Source organism: Solenopsis invicta, chromosome 8 (genome assembly GCF_016802725.1).
Source record: "Solenopsis invicta isolate M01_SB chromosome 8, UNIL_Sinv_3.0, whole genome shotgun sequence".
Classification (NCBI taxonomy): domain Eukaryota; kingdom Metazoa; phylum Arthropoda; class Insecta; order Hymenoptera; family Formicidae; genus Solenopsis; species Solenopsis invicta.
In genome coordinates, this window is record NC_052671.1 from 6,315,466 (window position 1) to 6,332,311 (window position 16,846).

The 16,846-nt window shown below is 32.3% G+C and overlaps 2 protein-coding genes across 9 annotated transcripts; one reads left to right on the top strand and one right to left on the bottom strand.

The window, feature by feature from the left end:
• The first annotated feature begins 777 nt into the window (after positions 1 to 777).
• On the top strand, positions 778 to 5,446 carry LOC105196850 (zinc finger protein 569). Of its 7 annotated transcripts, none has more exons than XM_011162987.3 (8): positions 785 to 1,426; positions 1,995 to 2,585; positions 2,709 to 2,816; positions 2,896 to 3,098; positions 3,181 to 3,362; positions 3,949 to 4,404; positions 4,466 to 4,672; positions 4,756 to 5,177. In XM_011162987.3, exons 2-8 carry the CDS (start codon positions 2,019 to 2,021, stop codon positions 5,175 to 5,177), a joined length of 2,145 nt encoding a protein of 714 aa, XP_011161289.2. In that variant the 5' UTR covers positions 785 to 1,426; positions 1,995 to 2,018. The 7 variants fall into 7 exon arrangements, with proteins under 7 accessions (XP_039308963.1, XP_011161289.2, XP_011161297.2 ...); XM_011162995.3 differs by having other exon boundaries at positions 2,017 to 2,585; XM_039453028.1 differs by having other exon boundaries at positions 785 to 1,365.
• A 133-nt stretch (positions 5,447 to 5,579) lies between these two features.
• Positions 5,580 to 12,280, bottom strand: LOC105196890 (trimethylguanosine synthase). Of its 2 annotated transcripts, XM_039453025.1 has the most exons (10): positions 12,009 to 12,280; positions 10,779 to 10,914; positions 10,357 to 10,651; positions 8,785 to 10,255; positions 7,949 to 8,192; positions 7,050 to 7,204; positions 6,937 to 6,965; positions 6,610 to 6,741; positions 6,250 to 6,548; positions 5,580 to 6,131 (listed from the first exon to the last, which is right to left on the bottom strand). In XM_039453025.1, exons 1-10 carry the CDS (start codon positions 12,113 to 12,115, stop codon positions 6,024 to 6,026), a joined length of 2,976 nt encoding a protein of 991 aa, XP_039308959.1. In that variant the 5' UTR covers positions 12,116 to 12,280; the 3' UTR covers positions 5,580 to 6,023. The 2 variants fall into 2 exon arrangements, with proteins under 2 accessions (XP_039308959.1, XP_039308958.1); XM_039453024.1 differs by having other exon boundaries at positions 6,937 to 7,204.
• Positions 12,281 to 16,846: the final 4,566 nt, after the last annotated feature.

Consider the following 16,846-nt stretch of genomic DNA (forward strand, 5'->3'; position numbering starts at 1 on the left):
GCGTTAGATTCCTCTCTGGGGGTCGATCATGAAACTTTTTCCTGACCTTATGTTTATAAATTTTGATTCTTCTTTTTCTTCTTATAACGTTTCCGACTGCAGTGACTTTTAACTACGAACTTAGGAATCCTAAGTCCGTGGTCTGTACACCCAATGTATTTGATTTATATTATAATTATTTTGAGTATTAAATTTAACTTTAAGAAATTACGAATTTTTAATTATAATTTAAATAAAATGTTTTTCAAAATTAACTTTACTTAATTTAATCTTAACGTATTCTTTATTTTAGTGTTTTACTTTTAATTAAATTGATATAGCTTTTAATTAAATTGATTTTATAAGGCATTAACTTTATCTTATTTTAATTTTAAAAAATATATTAGCCTAACCCTGAGAATCTTTATTTAAGTTGATTAGCTGAACATTTCGACTTACTTTGAGTTATTTTAGACCTATGTGTTTGACAACTTCAAGAATAAGATTTTCAAATTTAGAATATTAATATTTTAAACATAAAATAGGAAAGGCTCTAAAGAAGTAAATCAATACTATGAATAAATGCCGTAAGAGCCGACACAAGATGTTCGTGTAAAAATTAATTTAATTTAATTGACAAACAATTATTAGATGTTTCGATCCTCTGGTTTGGATCATCCTCACTGTAAGTTTATTAATCCACATGTTATGATAATCAGGCTTGTGTAGCGCAGATACAAAAATTGACAGCCAAAAATAGTGCAATACAATTAATATTTTACTCTTAATATTTTTAACTCTTTCAATAATTCTGTCTTAAACTTTGGCGCCTTTTGCAAGTAGGAACATGGCGGTAGGTCACATTATCACAACTCCACATAAAATGCTAGGTGCTGTCGCAAGCGTCCGTCGTCTGGATCAGGGGCTCCGAGCCTGTCCGAGCCAGTCTGGATACGTTTGAGCTGTGTTCGCGTTGTTCTCTCGCGTAGGTATAGAATAACCTTAGCTCAAGCAAAAGAAAAAAAAAACAACACTCCGACACCAAGCCGAGCTTGAGCCTACGCGTATTGTTTCATCGGTAATTTTTCCTCGCTGTTTCGCGCGCACAAATATTGCCGGAATCTCGAACCAGACGCCAAGACGCCCGCCGTACGCGAGGTGCCTCACGAGATACGATTTCGAATTCGAATATTTTCGCAAATGCGTCTTCCATCGCTTCCCTCGCTTCTTCAGCTTTGACGCGCAAAGCGGTGCTCGATCTGGCGACGTGAGGATGTGTCTCGGGCTTAATTATCGTTCGCGAGTTCGCTAGCCTTATCACGCGGAGATAACCTCATTATTCCGTATTGATATTGCACATTCGGATGTATACACATGTTTTGATAGGTATAATCAGCGAATATTGAAACGAACTTGTATAATTTATCACATTTTTGTTACTGTCTTGGTAAGGACCGTTTAAACTCTAAATTCGAACTTGTGATATTAGTCTAGTAAAGTTTATATGAATTGTACCAAAACATTTGGGATTAAAAAAAAAACCAATTAAGAGAAAAAAATATTGTGATTGAGATTTTATGGATCTCGAAATGTGATGTGAGCATTGAAATTTATATTACGAATATCCCAGATACTTAAATCTGTCAAAATAATTTTGGAGTGTCTGCTGCAATCTTATTGATAGCGTGCCAGCGAATATATAATAAAATCTGTTAAAGTAATGATGACAGATTGCAGAAACTGAAATAAAATTTATCATCATAATTGAAATGATATAATTACCAAATTATAGATTCAATTCAGTTTTGGCTAACAAGCTGCTAGATTGGGGCAACAGATTTTGTCATTAAATCATGCAAACACAGTAAATTGCTCGATATCAATTTGCTGCAATATTTTGCTTGAATCTGACAAGTAGGATTGTTAGTTAATTTATATTTAGCTTATTAAAGTGGAATAATTAATTGTGTAAGCATCCCCAAAGTCTTGAACAAATTGTGTTAACGCTTGATCAGATTGCTGTACGATTTTTATCAGCAATGAGCGAAGAAGCCAATGTAGATGAAACCAATGAATCCTATTTGAGCTATTGTGATATAAATGGCACGAGATATATTTACCAACTCACGCCGTCTCCGACGGACATTGTGAAAGACTCAGCAGCAATTGAAGAGCAAGACACAGTCGACACTGTAAAAGGAACAGAATTAAGCAATGGAGAAGAACCGATTTCGTTAGTGTGTTTAAATGGACAGGTATACGCGATTAGGAATGAAGCGATTGAAGGGTGGGATATTGATCAGCCTGCTGAACCTGACTATGAAAATGCACTCTTGATATCAAAGGACACAGAGAACAATGAAAACGGTTACATTACTAATGAAAGTATGGTAATTGAAAGTCCATATGAGCAACCTGAAGAGCAATACGAAAATGCGACAGAGGAAACGGGGAAGGAACTGGAAGACGACAACATCAACCTGGACGATCTCTTTGAAGTTGTGACTGCTTTCAAATGCAAGATGTGTCCCTACTTGTCTCAGGATAAGATGCAGTTATTAGGTCACATTCAAAAGCTACATTTAAACTCTACTGTGGACATCGAAGTAAGTAGCGATCCAAATCAACTGTAGTTTATACTTTTAATTAAAGTAACTGTATTTTGCTTAGCAGAAGTTTACACGCAATACAATATGTAAAAATTGCTTTACTTTTATTATTATATATAGCCAAAGGAAGAATCTAAAGTCGCGGATGAAGTAAGAATAGTTTATATGTGTACGGAGTGTTCCAACTGCTTCCACTCTTTTGAGGACTGTAGGGAACACGTGATTAACGTAATCATCTTAAAGTTGATTTCTTGAAAGGTAGGCTACTCTTATCTCCGGACAATATGACAGAATATATTTCTCTTAGGATCATCAGATGACGGACATTGCGAGTGATGAGGCTGGTAAAGAAAATTTGACAGGCCTGATGAATCCTGGCCCTATAACCGAACATGGGGATCAACATACTGAGAGCAGCGAAGAAAAGAGTTCAGTAAAAATTTCAAAGACTTTAAATTCGGAATATATGCGTAATAGAAAGATGATAGAATCAGCAGAAAGAAATGTAAAGTATGTAATTTTCCAAAAAGTATGTAAAAAGAAACTTATTCCTTTACTTGTCATGTTTAAACAATGTACAATCTTCTTAAAGGTGTTCTTATCAAAATTGCCCATACAAATTCGTTTCGGAAGAAATTATGCAGCAACATGTTCTTTGCCATATGAATTCTGAATCTGAGATTGCAATGAAATTCAAATGCACAGTATGCCGAGACATGAAGTTTACGAAATGGCGCCAATGTAGCTTGCATTTATGGAAAAAGCACCAAATCGGTTTGTAGATATAAAATAAATAAATCTTTTACGAATATTAATAATGCAGTTAAAGACCGTTATAATTGATAAAATTTCATTGAAAAAAATTTTTTGAGCTTTGACTTTAGAATGAACTAGAATTAGACTCATATTAGACTTAGAATTTGACTCATATTTTTCCTCCATATTTAAATTTTGAAGTATCTATTGATGTAAACAAAAGTTAGAAAAAAATTGAGCCATTTTTTAGAAATCTTACAGACTGACGGATAAACACTAAAATTATAAAATAGCTTACTGTGCTGCATTACTTAATAATGTAAGACCCTACGCATAATGAAAGAAGAATTCCTATTCCTAGATATTAGGAATAAGAATTAGACTTTTAGAATTAGTTTCCTCAATAAACATTTTATAGATAAATAATAAATTGTGTTTCATATAATATTTATCTTATATCTCATTAATATCCATTGTGCATTACGTTCAATATTTATTAAGAAAATTGATTCTAAACTTTTAATTATTCTCAATATCTAATTCATTAACATTGTGTGCCTAAACGTTAGAAGAATTATATTTTAATGAAATTACTTTTACACAGATATAGATTTGTTCACCTGCAAAATTTGTGAAGCCTACAAAAGCGCTACCGTAGTGAAACTCTTGACGCACATGAGGGTGCACAGCGATAGTCGTGACTTCAAATGCCCCGAGTGCGGTAAATGTTTTAAACAAGCTAGCCAATTACGTAATCATCGTATAATGCATTTAGATCGCAAAACGTTAGCGGAAGGAACTCGTTGGTACTCTTCTAAGAAATGTGACATGTGCGGCAAGACTTATGCGAACTCGAAATGCTTGAAGAATCACATTCAAGCCGTGCACTCCAAACTACGTCCATACGTTTGTAACGTTTGCGGTCATGCTAGCGCCAGAAAGGCGATGCTGCAAATGCATTTACGTCAGCATACTGGAGATAAGCCCTTCAGCTGCGAACTTTGCGACTACAAAACTGGAGATCACAATACCTTACGAAGGCATATTATGCAACACACGGGTAAGTATTATATTCAAAATTAAAATTATTATAGAGGAATAATTTGATTTTTTTATCTTAGGATTTCGACCCTACAAGTGTCCACATTGCCCGTATACCGCGATACAGAGCAGCAGTTATAAAAATCATTTAAAAGCGAAACATCCCTTACAATCTGGCTTATTTACATGTGATCTATGTCCTTTTAAAACGGTAAAAAATGAAAGTTATATCCAACACTTAGGAGACCATGAAAAGGGTTTAATAAAATCTAATGTGCAGAAAAAGGGTAATATATTAAGCTCTGTTGAACTATTCATGTTTAATTTAGTAGATATCTTTATTTAAATTTCTTCACTACTTTACACGCAGATAACGAGAATGTTGAAGTTTTTCCCGGCAACATTGCGGCAGCGCAATTAGTTTATAGCTGTTTAGGTGCCTTTTCGAAAGATGGGGATACGTTGGAAGCTAATTTGATGTCTTCTTCAACGTCCGCTGACGGTACTTCTCAAACAATCACGATACAAATACCATCGAAACATCTTCAGGGTTCATTATCAAGAGACAGTTTCAACAAAAATGATTCTACCATTGAGCAAGAGGATGACGAAACGATGCATTGCTTTTTAAAAATTCCTAGAGAAGAGGAAGAAAGTATAGACACTGGTGGTATAACAATACCTGCAGAGCCTGAAGAAAGAAATATTGGAACAATCGATATTGAAGAGACAAATATAACAGCTAGTGATATTGAAGACACGAACGTAACAAATATTGATGTTGATTCATGAAATTACGCAACATAAAATAATATCGAAATGAAAATGTCCTCCAGTATGTTCAAGCATGATGACACAATTGTACATAGTGAAACGAATAAAGAAAAGCTAGTCATATGTTATTTAATAATTATTGTGCTTTTTTTCAATAAAATGATAAAACTATCTTAATGGAAATTTATTGTGATATTTTTTGGAGATGTACAACTGTTATGGAAACAATTTTGTATTTGAATTCAGAAATATTGCTAAACTTGATTTAAAATAAATTGTTAAAGAATTATATAAATTTGTCTATCGTGATTTTTTTACGAGAAATTGCAATAACCCTCATTTTGAATTCTTATTAATCAAATTACAAATTTGCTCGTTATATACATTAATGCATGGATATGTAAATCATTTCAGATTATCTTCCTGCTATTTCAAAAATTTTATTTTACCATATTTGGTATTTTTTTCAGTTTCGTTTTACGATAAACATTGCGAGATCGTCGACAATTATCCATCACAAACAAAAAACAAAACAAATAATTTTCATCACATCGTCTCATTATTTAAAAATTTTGTAAAATCTTAAAATAAAATTCTTAATATATTGTGAGAAGTACTCTCTCTTAGATATATTTATTAATAATTAAAATTATATATGTATATATGGAAGAACATACATAAAAAATGTGTAATAGAATTTGGAAGTAGTAAAATATAAATTACATTATCTTTCCAAGTTTCACAGAGTAAAATACCTTAATACTTTAATTAAAAAGAAGTGTATCACGATTTTAGTTCTGATAAGCAAGTCAAAATAACTGAAAAATGCAAACTAAAATATCTTGTTTTCTTTCTTCATTAAAATTACGTTCTGGCCAATTCACCAAAGTAAGCTGTACAAGCAGTAAACTTCCCATTGAACATATTTTGTTGAATTTCCACTTTATCATACCTATCAGCTAACATGATAATCTGTAATTATATTCATATATAATTAATTATATGCACATAGATCTTTTTATGTATGCAAATATTATGATAAAATGGTAATTATTAATTATTACAAACATTTAATTATTCAAATACTCACCTGCAGAGGGTCTGAATTTCTAGGAAGATAATAGGCCACATGTTGCGTGATTCTTCTTGCTGCTTTGAATACACTTCTTCCCCCAATGGGAGGTATAATACTTTCGAGATCAAATACTCTTCTCTTTATATAATCAGGACCGCCCCATGGCGGACTTAAAAACACAACATCAGCAACCAACTGTGGTGCCAATTGCAGGAAATCTCCAGTAATAAATTCTATCCTGTCATCCACACCATAAATTCCCGCATTGTGTCGAGCAATCTTAATTTTATTAGGATCGATGTCTATAGCGATTACTACAAAATACAATCAATAAGTGTTTTTGTCTGTGAACTTTTATATAACAGGAAGACATACCTCTTTCACATGTAAATGCAAACTGAATGGAATTGCTGCCTGCGCCACAAAATGCATCAATTATTGTGTCACATCTGCACCTTTCTGCTATATCCTTTGCTATTTCTTCTGGTGTTACAGAAAACCAACTCTCTATAAGAAATAGATCATCGTTTTACACATACAAAAAAAATCTTGAATTATTTTGAGATAAATATATGTACAGCTGCAGTCCACTTAATGCTTCAAAGCAATACTTTAATTGAAACAACAAGAATTTGACTAATTGACCAATCAATGCTTTGAACCGTTGTAGTGTCAAGTGGATCATAGTCTATATATACATACCTCGATCCAATTTAATTCCATCTTCATATCTGCTGAAGAGGCCAAACCGTTTAATATAATATTTCCATAGCCTATAGTCATTGGCTATCTCTTTCGGAAGGATTTTATTTAACCTTTTGAACTGCTTCTTTCTCTTTTTCCTCTGCATTTTCTTTACACTATCTTCATCATCGGAACTTGACGTAAATGCAGCTTGTGCTTTTGTGTAGGAACCTTTATCATTAAATTGTACATCGGTTTCCGCCGAATCACAAGATAAATACTTTGTCTACAATCGAAAATGGCGTATTAAAATTCTGACACTCGAGAGAATATATCACTGAACCAGAAGAGGAGACACAGCCAACGTTTCTTTGCCATTCTCCTTCTGTTTTCCTACAGATAGTACAGTAGTAGTCTATACGACCCACGTGGAAACGATTCACGACATTAGACAATGGACGCGTTCAACAGACTCAATATATTGAGGTATTCTTCTAGATCATCCAATCAAACCTTTAGATCTAGAAGAATACACCAATAACAGCGAGCGCTCATCCAGCCGTTGTCTGCTGAGCGTGCCAAATAGTTTTTTATAGCTACACTATGTGCACTTTCCACACTACAAAGGATTTTTTACAATGCTTTTTAGAACACATCGAGTATCCACTAAGCCTCGGTCTACAATAGATATATTGACCAATCATAGTTGAATATGAGGAGAACAATCGATCATGGTTGGTCAATTTCTTACGGTTTAAGGCTTACAACATTAATTGTAGAGCGGAACTAAAGCAGGACATTTCTTAGGGACTCTTTCAGCTAATAACGAAATGATTACTTATTAAACTATTAGCCGTGTTATTTTCTTTCTGTCCTGATATATATATATATATATATATATATATATATATATATATATATATATATATATATGCAGTAGTATAATTACAATATTTAAAAATAAACATCAGAGCAAAAACTGATTTTACATATTAATATAAATTCAAATATATCAAGTAAAAAATATTACCTTATTTGCATATCTGGTGATTGTTTCTGTATCATCAAGAGTAGTTTTATATTTAGTTTTCAATCGTTTAAGTTCCGCCATCAAATGAAAACTTTGCCGTCTGATATTACGTTTCCGATAAACAACTTCGCCTTGTAATTTTCTTTGGCTTTCATTTTCAATTGAATTGGCATAACCCATTAATGAAAAGGCTTTTTTAACAGTTTCTAGACCATCTTCATTATCATTATAATCAGCCTCGTGACTAGATAAAAGAAAAAAAAAACAAATTTCATTCAAATTCCTTATTATACTTAGAATTTGTTTAATTTTTATTATGATATAGCAGAAAGTAACTAATCATCTATAATTCATGATTCACACAAACAAGCAATAATATTACTATTATCAAAATTAAATAAGTTATTCTTTTTTAACTAAATTAAGTTAAAGTTAATGGCTTATGATATAAATTTTCATTAAATTTTGCATGAATAAAAAATTAAAATTTAATGCTGTATTAAGATTAAATTAAATATTAATTTTGAAAAGAATTATTTATATTAAATTAGAATGCTGTAATTTTTAAAAATTAGATTACTTTAAACAAAACAATTACAATATAGATCATCAAATAAATTTAATATTTGTAAATTAAGTTTATATAAAATAAAGAAATATTTTTTATATGGAAATGTACTTCTCCTTTTAAATAAATAATTTTTAACTTAAAGAAAACGTTAATAAGTTAGTGTTTTTAAATTAAAAGCTATTAATTTTGTAACTTTATTATTTATATATAACTGTTAACTACTTATTATTTAATCCTAAATATTATTAGTCATTATAGCATTTACCTTTGTTTGTAAATTTCTTGAACCTCTTCGTGAAATTCATCTCCTCCATCAGAAAACTTCTGTTGATAACTATCATTAAAATTGCTACTGGAAGCCGTTGTTTCCATTTTAGTTTCGGTAACTATTGAATCTTGAGCATGAGTTTGCTGCAGTTCTTCGCGCATTTCTTCTTCTTCAACAACATCAGTCGGTTTATTTTCTTCTACTCTTATTGTTAAATTCTTCATAAGGATACCCACTGAATCCATAATTAGCCTCTTTGTCCTCAACTTGGATTTTGAATTCGATGTATTGCCTCTTTTCGAGTTTTTATTTCCAGAATTTGCTTTGCTTAGTATAGTCGAGTCAATTTGTACAGTATCTGTGCTCTCCTTTCTTCGATCTTTACGGGCATGAGTCTCTAAAATCTCTTCGCCACTTTTATCCTTTTGACAGTGCAGTGTCATATCTTCGTCTTGTTGTAGTACAATCGAATCGCCACGTGGTTCATTTAACGTGTTAAAATATAATTGATTATAATCTATATTGTGCTCCTTTTTATAATTTTCTATAAATAATTCATAATGTTTTTGATACTGTGTCTTAAAATTCTCCTTCCATAGATGCTGCCAATATCTGTCGTTGTCTTCCACTGAAAATTCGTTCTCTTGATCGGAACTACTGGTTATGCTGCTTTCTATGGAACTTGTAGCGGAAGTGACGAGACTAGACGAATGAACGGAATTGGAATCGCAACTGGAACTAGTTAACGTCATTTTGGTAACGTTGGTCATGGAATCGGAAGTCGCGTTCGTTTTCGTTACTGAGCCATTAACGGAGTCGCATCTCATCAATAGCCTCTCATCTTCTGCATTAGATTGATGATTATAATTTTCTTCTATACTAAGTGGGCTTAACGGATTCCAACCATCGCCATTCTCTGGTGATATCTCGAAATTGAGAATTTTCTTCCTATTTTCGTCTGCATCTTTGTCATTAACTTCTTGCCTACTTGTTTGTTCAAATGAGAAACTAGTATTTGAAGAAGATATCGCTGCTGGCTTTAGTTCGCTGTCGCTCGAATAACTCTTATTGAAAATTCCTGCAAAGTTAGAACGTAGAAGTTCGCAATTCTTATGCGCTTGCGACGGAAAACATGTATTTTGCTCAAAATATCTTTCTATGGCTACTTCATTAATTTCTGCATCCTGCAACTTTTCGTCTTCTGTTGTGCGTATGTTATTTTGAAAGTAATCAGGATTGATATAATCTGCATATTTTTCGATCCAGGCTGCCCAGATTAATTGTTCTCCGTATTTAGCCCAATACTTGTCCCATGCTATCTCCATTTCACTCTTATTACTGCCATAATCTGCAGAATAGGGATAAGCGTAAGAGTTATAATTATATTGTGCAATGAGATCTTTGTGTCCTTCTGCATCTAATACAGTGGTACCATCTGATAAATTTTGTATCATTGATTCCTTGTCACCTAACAAAGAAAAAAAAGTAAAATCAGCGCAACATTTATTTTAATTCTAAATGAAATACAGTAGGAGATAATATCCCTGAGATTTTTAATAAAGCAATTACCTGATTCAGGTTTATATTCAATCATATCTACATTTTCGGAATTGTTTTCAACCTCAGTTTCAATAGTTTGGAAAGTTTTTCCATAGGATGCTACAAGATTCTGTATACTTTTTGCCTCGTGCTGATCATGATACTCGGATAGGTCTGCACCAGAATCGGACTGATGTAGACCTAATTTTTGGGTTAAGGAATGTGCAGTGGGCCAATGAGCCGAATCGCGTACAGAGTCATGTTCGTCCGTAGAATAATTGTTATCTGTGTGAGAAGCGCTGCAATAACAGCTAACTGGCTCTTCCTGCATCAAAGAAACAAAGAATAACTTAATATGCTAAAAATTATAGACACTAACCGTCAATTAACTGTACTTCATACACTTTACATAATAAATAAAATTTCATTAATAAGTGACAAACATATCATACATCATGCTTTTCTATGGATTGTGTTTCTATTCCAGATCCCTTGCAAAGATCCAGCATCTCTCCCACATAATCTCCATCTGCACCTTCCCCTTCGCTGGCATCTTCTGAAGCTAAGGCAGTATAAACCTCAGGATTCCTAAAAAGAATAATGGCATAAGAGAGTGCAAGACTTACGAGAGCCTTTAATGCAATACTGAACTAATTCTAAGTATAGAAATTCACAAAAGTTAGATAAATTTAAAAATTAGAAGAAATAAAAATGGCACATAAGAGTTGGCTACAGTTGTTGAAGCGCAAAGTATGATAACTTCATCCAACTCTCATGTGTCATTTTTATTTTTTTACAAGATTTTGAATACTGAGTATCTTTACATCGATATTGTTAAGTTAGTATGTAAGAAATGGAAGCCCTTTTAACCTGATTGCAAACAATAAAGTACATATATATGGAAATTCACAAAAGCAGGAATAAAGCCTTATTCTAAACTAAATTTAAATTCTCATAAACTTTCTTTTTCTTTCTTTTTATTATTGTAATTTTATAACAATAATTTTTTTATTTCATCAAAAACAGTGAATTAGATTATCTTGGTTTTATTCATAAGAGGAAGTCAGTAGAAATTAACAAGAGTATTTTGTATCAATTTGTCATCCCTTCCTTTAAAATATATTAATAAAATAAGCTATTAATTAAAGCTTTTACACTTCAAAACATTGTTTCTTAGTAAATTTTACAAAATCTTAACAAGTCATAGCAATCATGTGCCATATGGATATTATATAGAAAAAAAAGGTTTATAAGAAAATAAAAGAATAATCATTGTTAAATTACACCTGAAAATACTTGTCACTTTAGTAAAAGACGTTTCTTCTATCAAAATGTTACATTTCTGCATGCGCTTGGTGTAAAGTGCTACAATCTCTTAATTAAAAAACTATTACTAGATTGTGATTTCAGAATTATTTAATTAATCGTTAAATGGAACTTGTGGAATAATAAATGATGAAAAGTTCACTACGAAATCTGTTACAACCCTCTCGTGATGGACGAGTGGGTGTCAAGGTTAAATCATGCTTCGCACCGACGCTGATCAATAAGCGCGTTAATTCTTTACAGTGTTTCGGATGCCTAAAGAAATGCGGCATACACTGGACATTTCACTCTCCAGGATCAACGAGAGTCGTTGTAGAAGAGAGGCTTGAAGGGTGCAATCGACCGGGTGCGCTTACCGGATGAATATTCGGCTACAAAGACAGTAAATGTAATCATCGGGATCGGAGGCCTCCCGATCCGCGATGTAGATCTCGGCCAGGGGCTCCCAGAAATTGTCGCACATCCCGATGGCGGAGTCCTCTCTGTCTACCGCGTTGTCGTCAATCGTCACAAATGCGACATGCCTCACGTCCGAATTTCACGACCGCCGCTGTGCAAAAACAATCCGCCAGCCTACTTGATGAAGCAGCATCGCGAGGAGGTTGATCGGTCCTGGCTGGTAGGCCTGCTGAAGTTAAAGCTACGTTCATATGGGCGTACGCGAGAACTCGCTCATTGGTCTTTCGTATCAAATATACTCTGTACTGAAAATGTATAGTTTACGTAACGCATGCTATAGATTTTTCGGAATTATCAGTGCATTCCGGCATACGCAGCTGCTCTTTATTGTATTTTCTACGCAAGAAATGAAATATGTTATTAATGTTGAAAAAAATTATGAAAAATTCAGTTAACAAACAAATGTATAAAAAATGCATTAGGATGCTGTTATAAATAAAAAATTTTCGATTTTCTTATGTGCATTATAAATATATAAATACATTAATCTAGATACAATGATTACATTTTATAATCATTAAATTTTAAAGCACGAGGCATGTCAAATGTAATAATTGGCTATGTTCGATAGAAAAAGCAGTGTTGCAATTATAAGATTCGTTAGTATGATTGGTTTGTACATTTAAATCCGATAGGAACTAAGAGCAAGAACCAATCATATTGGTTATTGAAAATTATAATATTTATATTTTATGTCTCGGAGAATAGTTAGAATTTTTTATTTTTAATGTGCATAAGAAAGGTCATATGCTGGTGTAATCTTTATATTAATTATGATTAATTTTTTGATGTTTTTGCGCTATAGTAGTGATTACGCAACAGTATATATATGAATAGACCTTTAATTTTTTGTAGATATGTTTGTGTTGCAAAGTTACCGACGATCAGTCATGTGAATTTCTAATTATCTTTAGGTTTAATAAATTTGATAAATGTAATAAATCATTTTTTAATATTTCTATTCTCTTTATTTTTTGCTCTAGAATATTGTTTACAATCGTATTAATATACGATAAAATTTTCAAATTATTTTCACAAGTTGCCCGTCTTTAATCATGTTTTTTCGACATAAAATGAAAATATTTTATTAACACAAGATAAAAATATTTTATTATCGTCGAGATCAAGAGAAAAAAGATACAACTAATCAAGACTAATATGACTGAACTGATAAAAACTTAATCATCAAATTTTAATAATTTACTTTAATAACAATTTGAAAATATTTAAGTGTTTATATTGATTCTTCTATTTCAAAATATTTATATATTTATAGCATAAATAACGTAAGAGTCTCAAAGTGTCAATTTAAATAAAAAATTATTTTGTCAATACAAAGGTTACTGCATCTAAAATCTTAACTGGAACCTGCTGCCATCTGGGAACTATAATTTTCATCATTCTACTTCAACCTTTGCAGCTGAAATTGTTTCTTAAAAATGAGGAAGTGTTTCGTTTTGAATTTAATATAATCGTCGAATCTGTTCAACCGAAAATATTGATTGAATCAAAAATAATTCAAAGAATTGTTATTTGAGCATTTTATGAAGGTTCTAAAAATATAATTCGCTAATTAAAATCATATATTGATTCGAATGATTTGAAAATTGTACGCGAAATTCGCAAGTTATCACATCAAGTGTAATTTGATATAAGATTCCAAAGTTAGAATAAAGGCTCTCTAAATTTTAAATTTTAAATTTTCAGAGCAATATATAATATTATACACTAATTGTAAGAAAAAAAGTTGATCGAATTTGTCAAATTGATTAAATATCTTTCATTTAAATATTTATATATTTAAATTAAATATATAAATGATTAAAATAAATTTCATATATTCTATGTATTTAAGTTACATAATTATAAATACATAAATATTTAAAGTGACGAAATTTTATCAATTTGAAAAATTTAATCAGTTTAACATTTTTTTCCTTAATGCCATTCATAAAATGCATGAAACATAAATGTAGCATAATTGTCATACATATATTCTTTTATTATATGTATATGATAATCAGATATAATATTTAATAATATTAATCATATTAATATTCTTAATTAAAAATATTAATAATCATGGTTATTTTACGAATAAGATTTTTATATAATAAATTTAATTAATTTTTGTTTAAAATCAAATACGTTTACAACGTAAATTTTCCTATAGTGATATCAATTATTTAACTCATTGTCAGCATCTGTGTCGAGGAAGATGCAGTGCGGGAAAGGGATACCCAACAAGTGGCGCTATCCGCGGGATGCTGCGGAGTCTCGCGTGCGTGAACGGAGCAATGGCGTAGGCGGTGATTCGTGTGATAAATTAATTTTTATTACTTCGTGGGTGGCGGCTCTTACTATTGGTCGCTGATCGGGTACCTCCTACTCCGCAGGAAGCCTTCTCCAGCATTATTCCACGCGACGACGCTGATAGAAAACGGCGCGTGATTTGTCTCGTTTCAAGGCGAAGCAGGATGAACGAGGAAATCGATTGCGCTGCGAAGATCGGAGAATTACGATGCGACTGACATGACAATGAAATGTTCACGTATCTCGTGAATAACTCCTCTGCTGGTTTCTTCCACAAATCGGTGAATTTGTTCATGCAAATTTGTTTGTACAAATTTCACGATCGATCTGGACGAAGTCGAACATGTTTCGAACGGAGAACAGTACAACATCGCGAAACTGAATAATAAAGAAAACAAATTGTTATTATGAAAAAAAGTCACAATAATGTTTTTTTACGTCAGTAAAAAAAAGTATTGTTGCAGTCAATAACCGTTGCGATTATTTAATCAAATGTTTTAATTTGACAAGTCAAATAGATATCCAATGTATATTTATTGCTTACCGACTGTGACGGTCCAATTTCTATTATTATTATTTGAAAAACTGCTTTTTTGTTTCGAGAAAGTAGTAAAGAATATTTCTGTTGGCGAGCGATTCTCGCCTCATGCGTACATTGAAATCACTGACATAATCAAGCATTGAAATCACCGGAAGAGCGCATCTCGCATTCGTTCTTATTTCATTTCGTGTAACAAATCGAGAATATGAATTCTTTAATAATGACACAATATTTAATATAAACAACTTAATTAACGACACGTTATATTTTTAGGAATATATACTGGACATTTTATCGATCGAAGAACTTATGTTTTTGTTGTTTTTTTTTTATAGTGTGCACACAACTAAATTCACTATCAAATATACCTTTCATTATTAACATGCAATTGTGTGTTAAAAACTTAATACGGAGATTAAATATTCTATTGGATTACTTCATACAATAATTCTGTTAGCAAGTTAACGCTTGTTAATGCAAAATCTGCCAATATATTGGAAAAAGAATCGCAGATTGAACTATAATGTAACAATATAATTGCACTCGTATTTTTAGAGATTTTCACTCGTATAATTTATAAAATAGAAGATGGTTGAATTTGTTACACCATCTCTAATGTTTGCGATCATAGTGCGAACATTTGTTGCGTTGCTACGTGATCCACGTTTATACTGCATTTGTAATAGCCGAATGATGTAAGCCAGTGCGAAAAAAAAATCGCGCAGGCAATAAAGTACTTCAATATACGACGAGGTGATGCTTTCCTCGATTACGAGGTGGCTGACTGCTATAGTTACACGAATCGCCGTTTAATGTTACATCGCGCCATATTTTATTGCGTCAACGTAATTCCCGCAAGTTAGCTTATCAGCCCTTCGACTTAATTCAAAAGATCACGCTTTGTTCTACTTCATCAAGAATGTACCAAAAAATAAACCAAAAAATAAAAGACATACTTTCTTGACACTTGTAACATTTTTAACCCCGAGTCCAGAGGATGAGACTGAAAACAATTATTGTCGATTACTGAAGTATCTCAGTACTGAAAGATAGGATAAGTTTCTTACAGTGAAATTGATTTTATATCATGGCAAGTACGATTAGAATCATCTAGTTCAGTTTAAGAAATGATTAATGGAGAAATAAAATCTGGAATTTGGATGACGAAATTAAAATTAGATTACTTTTTAAAATACTATTTTTTAAAATACCGTCTACTTTGTGACAATTATTTGCTAGAGTCATCTCGTAATTTATTACTGTTGTTTGAAAGATTATATGTATCGTGCATCATGATTATAATCTTACTCCTCACGTATCTACTTATTATCTATCTATTATCGTATACATAAGAGATTAATAGAAGGTTAGTGAATGTCTAAAATTATTACTAGAAATTTCAACTTTGCCTTCCGACTCACAAATCTTCGGAGAATATATCAGTTCAGTGATATTGTTAAGATGCAAATATCGCAAATTCCATCTCGATTTATTTTAATATCGGTCATTATCGATATTAATTACTTGACTGTTTTGAGATTACGTTATCAGGAGCCGTAATGTGATAACGAATGTTTTTAATTTTCAATTTGTCATCATCCAATCGAGTCCTTCCTCTTTTTTTTGCCTTGTCCAAGATGACGAAAATTAATGTTTTCACGTTTTCCGCGGACGCATAATTTTTCAAGAGAATCGCGCGACATTGCAGAGCGGAACGGAATTCTGTGCCGCGAATCTGCATAAAATACCGCTGAACGAGAAGGAGGGCTGTGTTGTATATGGGATCGGGGGAGAGGGAGCGCGCATACGTGTGTCGTCTCCTCGGCCGCGGGAGAATCGCGGCTCCTCGCGAGAGAAGCAGGTTGTAACTGGATGGCGGGG

Coding starts and splice junctions, on each gene's coding strand:
- LOC105196890 (XM_039453024.1), bottom strand. CDS start 12,115: ATGTGCGACAATTTCTGGGAGCCCCTGGCCGAGATCTACATCGCGGAT. Junction 10,915..12,008: donor TGTAGCCGAATATTCATCCG/GTAAGCGCACCC, acceptor TATTCTTTTTAG/GAATCCTGAGGTTTATACTG. Junction 7,205..7,948: donor TCACCAGATATGCAAATAAG/GTAATATTTTTT, acceptor TTTCGATTGTAG/ACAAAGTATTTATCTTGTGA.
- LOC105196850 (XM_039453026.1), top strand. CDS start 1,344: ATGTATACACATGTTTTGATAG. Junction 2,586..2,708: donor ACTCTACTGTGGACATCGAA/GTAAGTAGCGAT, acceptor TATTATATATAG/CCAAAGGAAGAATCTAAAGT. Junction 3,363..3,948: donor ATGGAAAAAGCACCAAATCG/GTTTGTAGATAT, acceptor ACTTTTACACAG/ATATAGATTTGTTCACCTGC.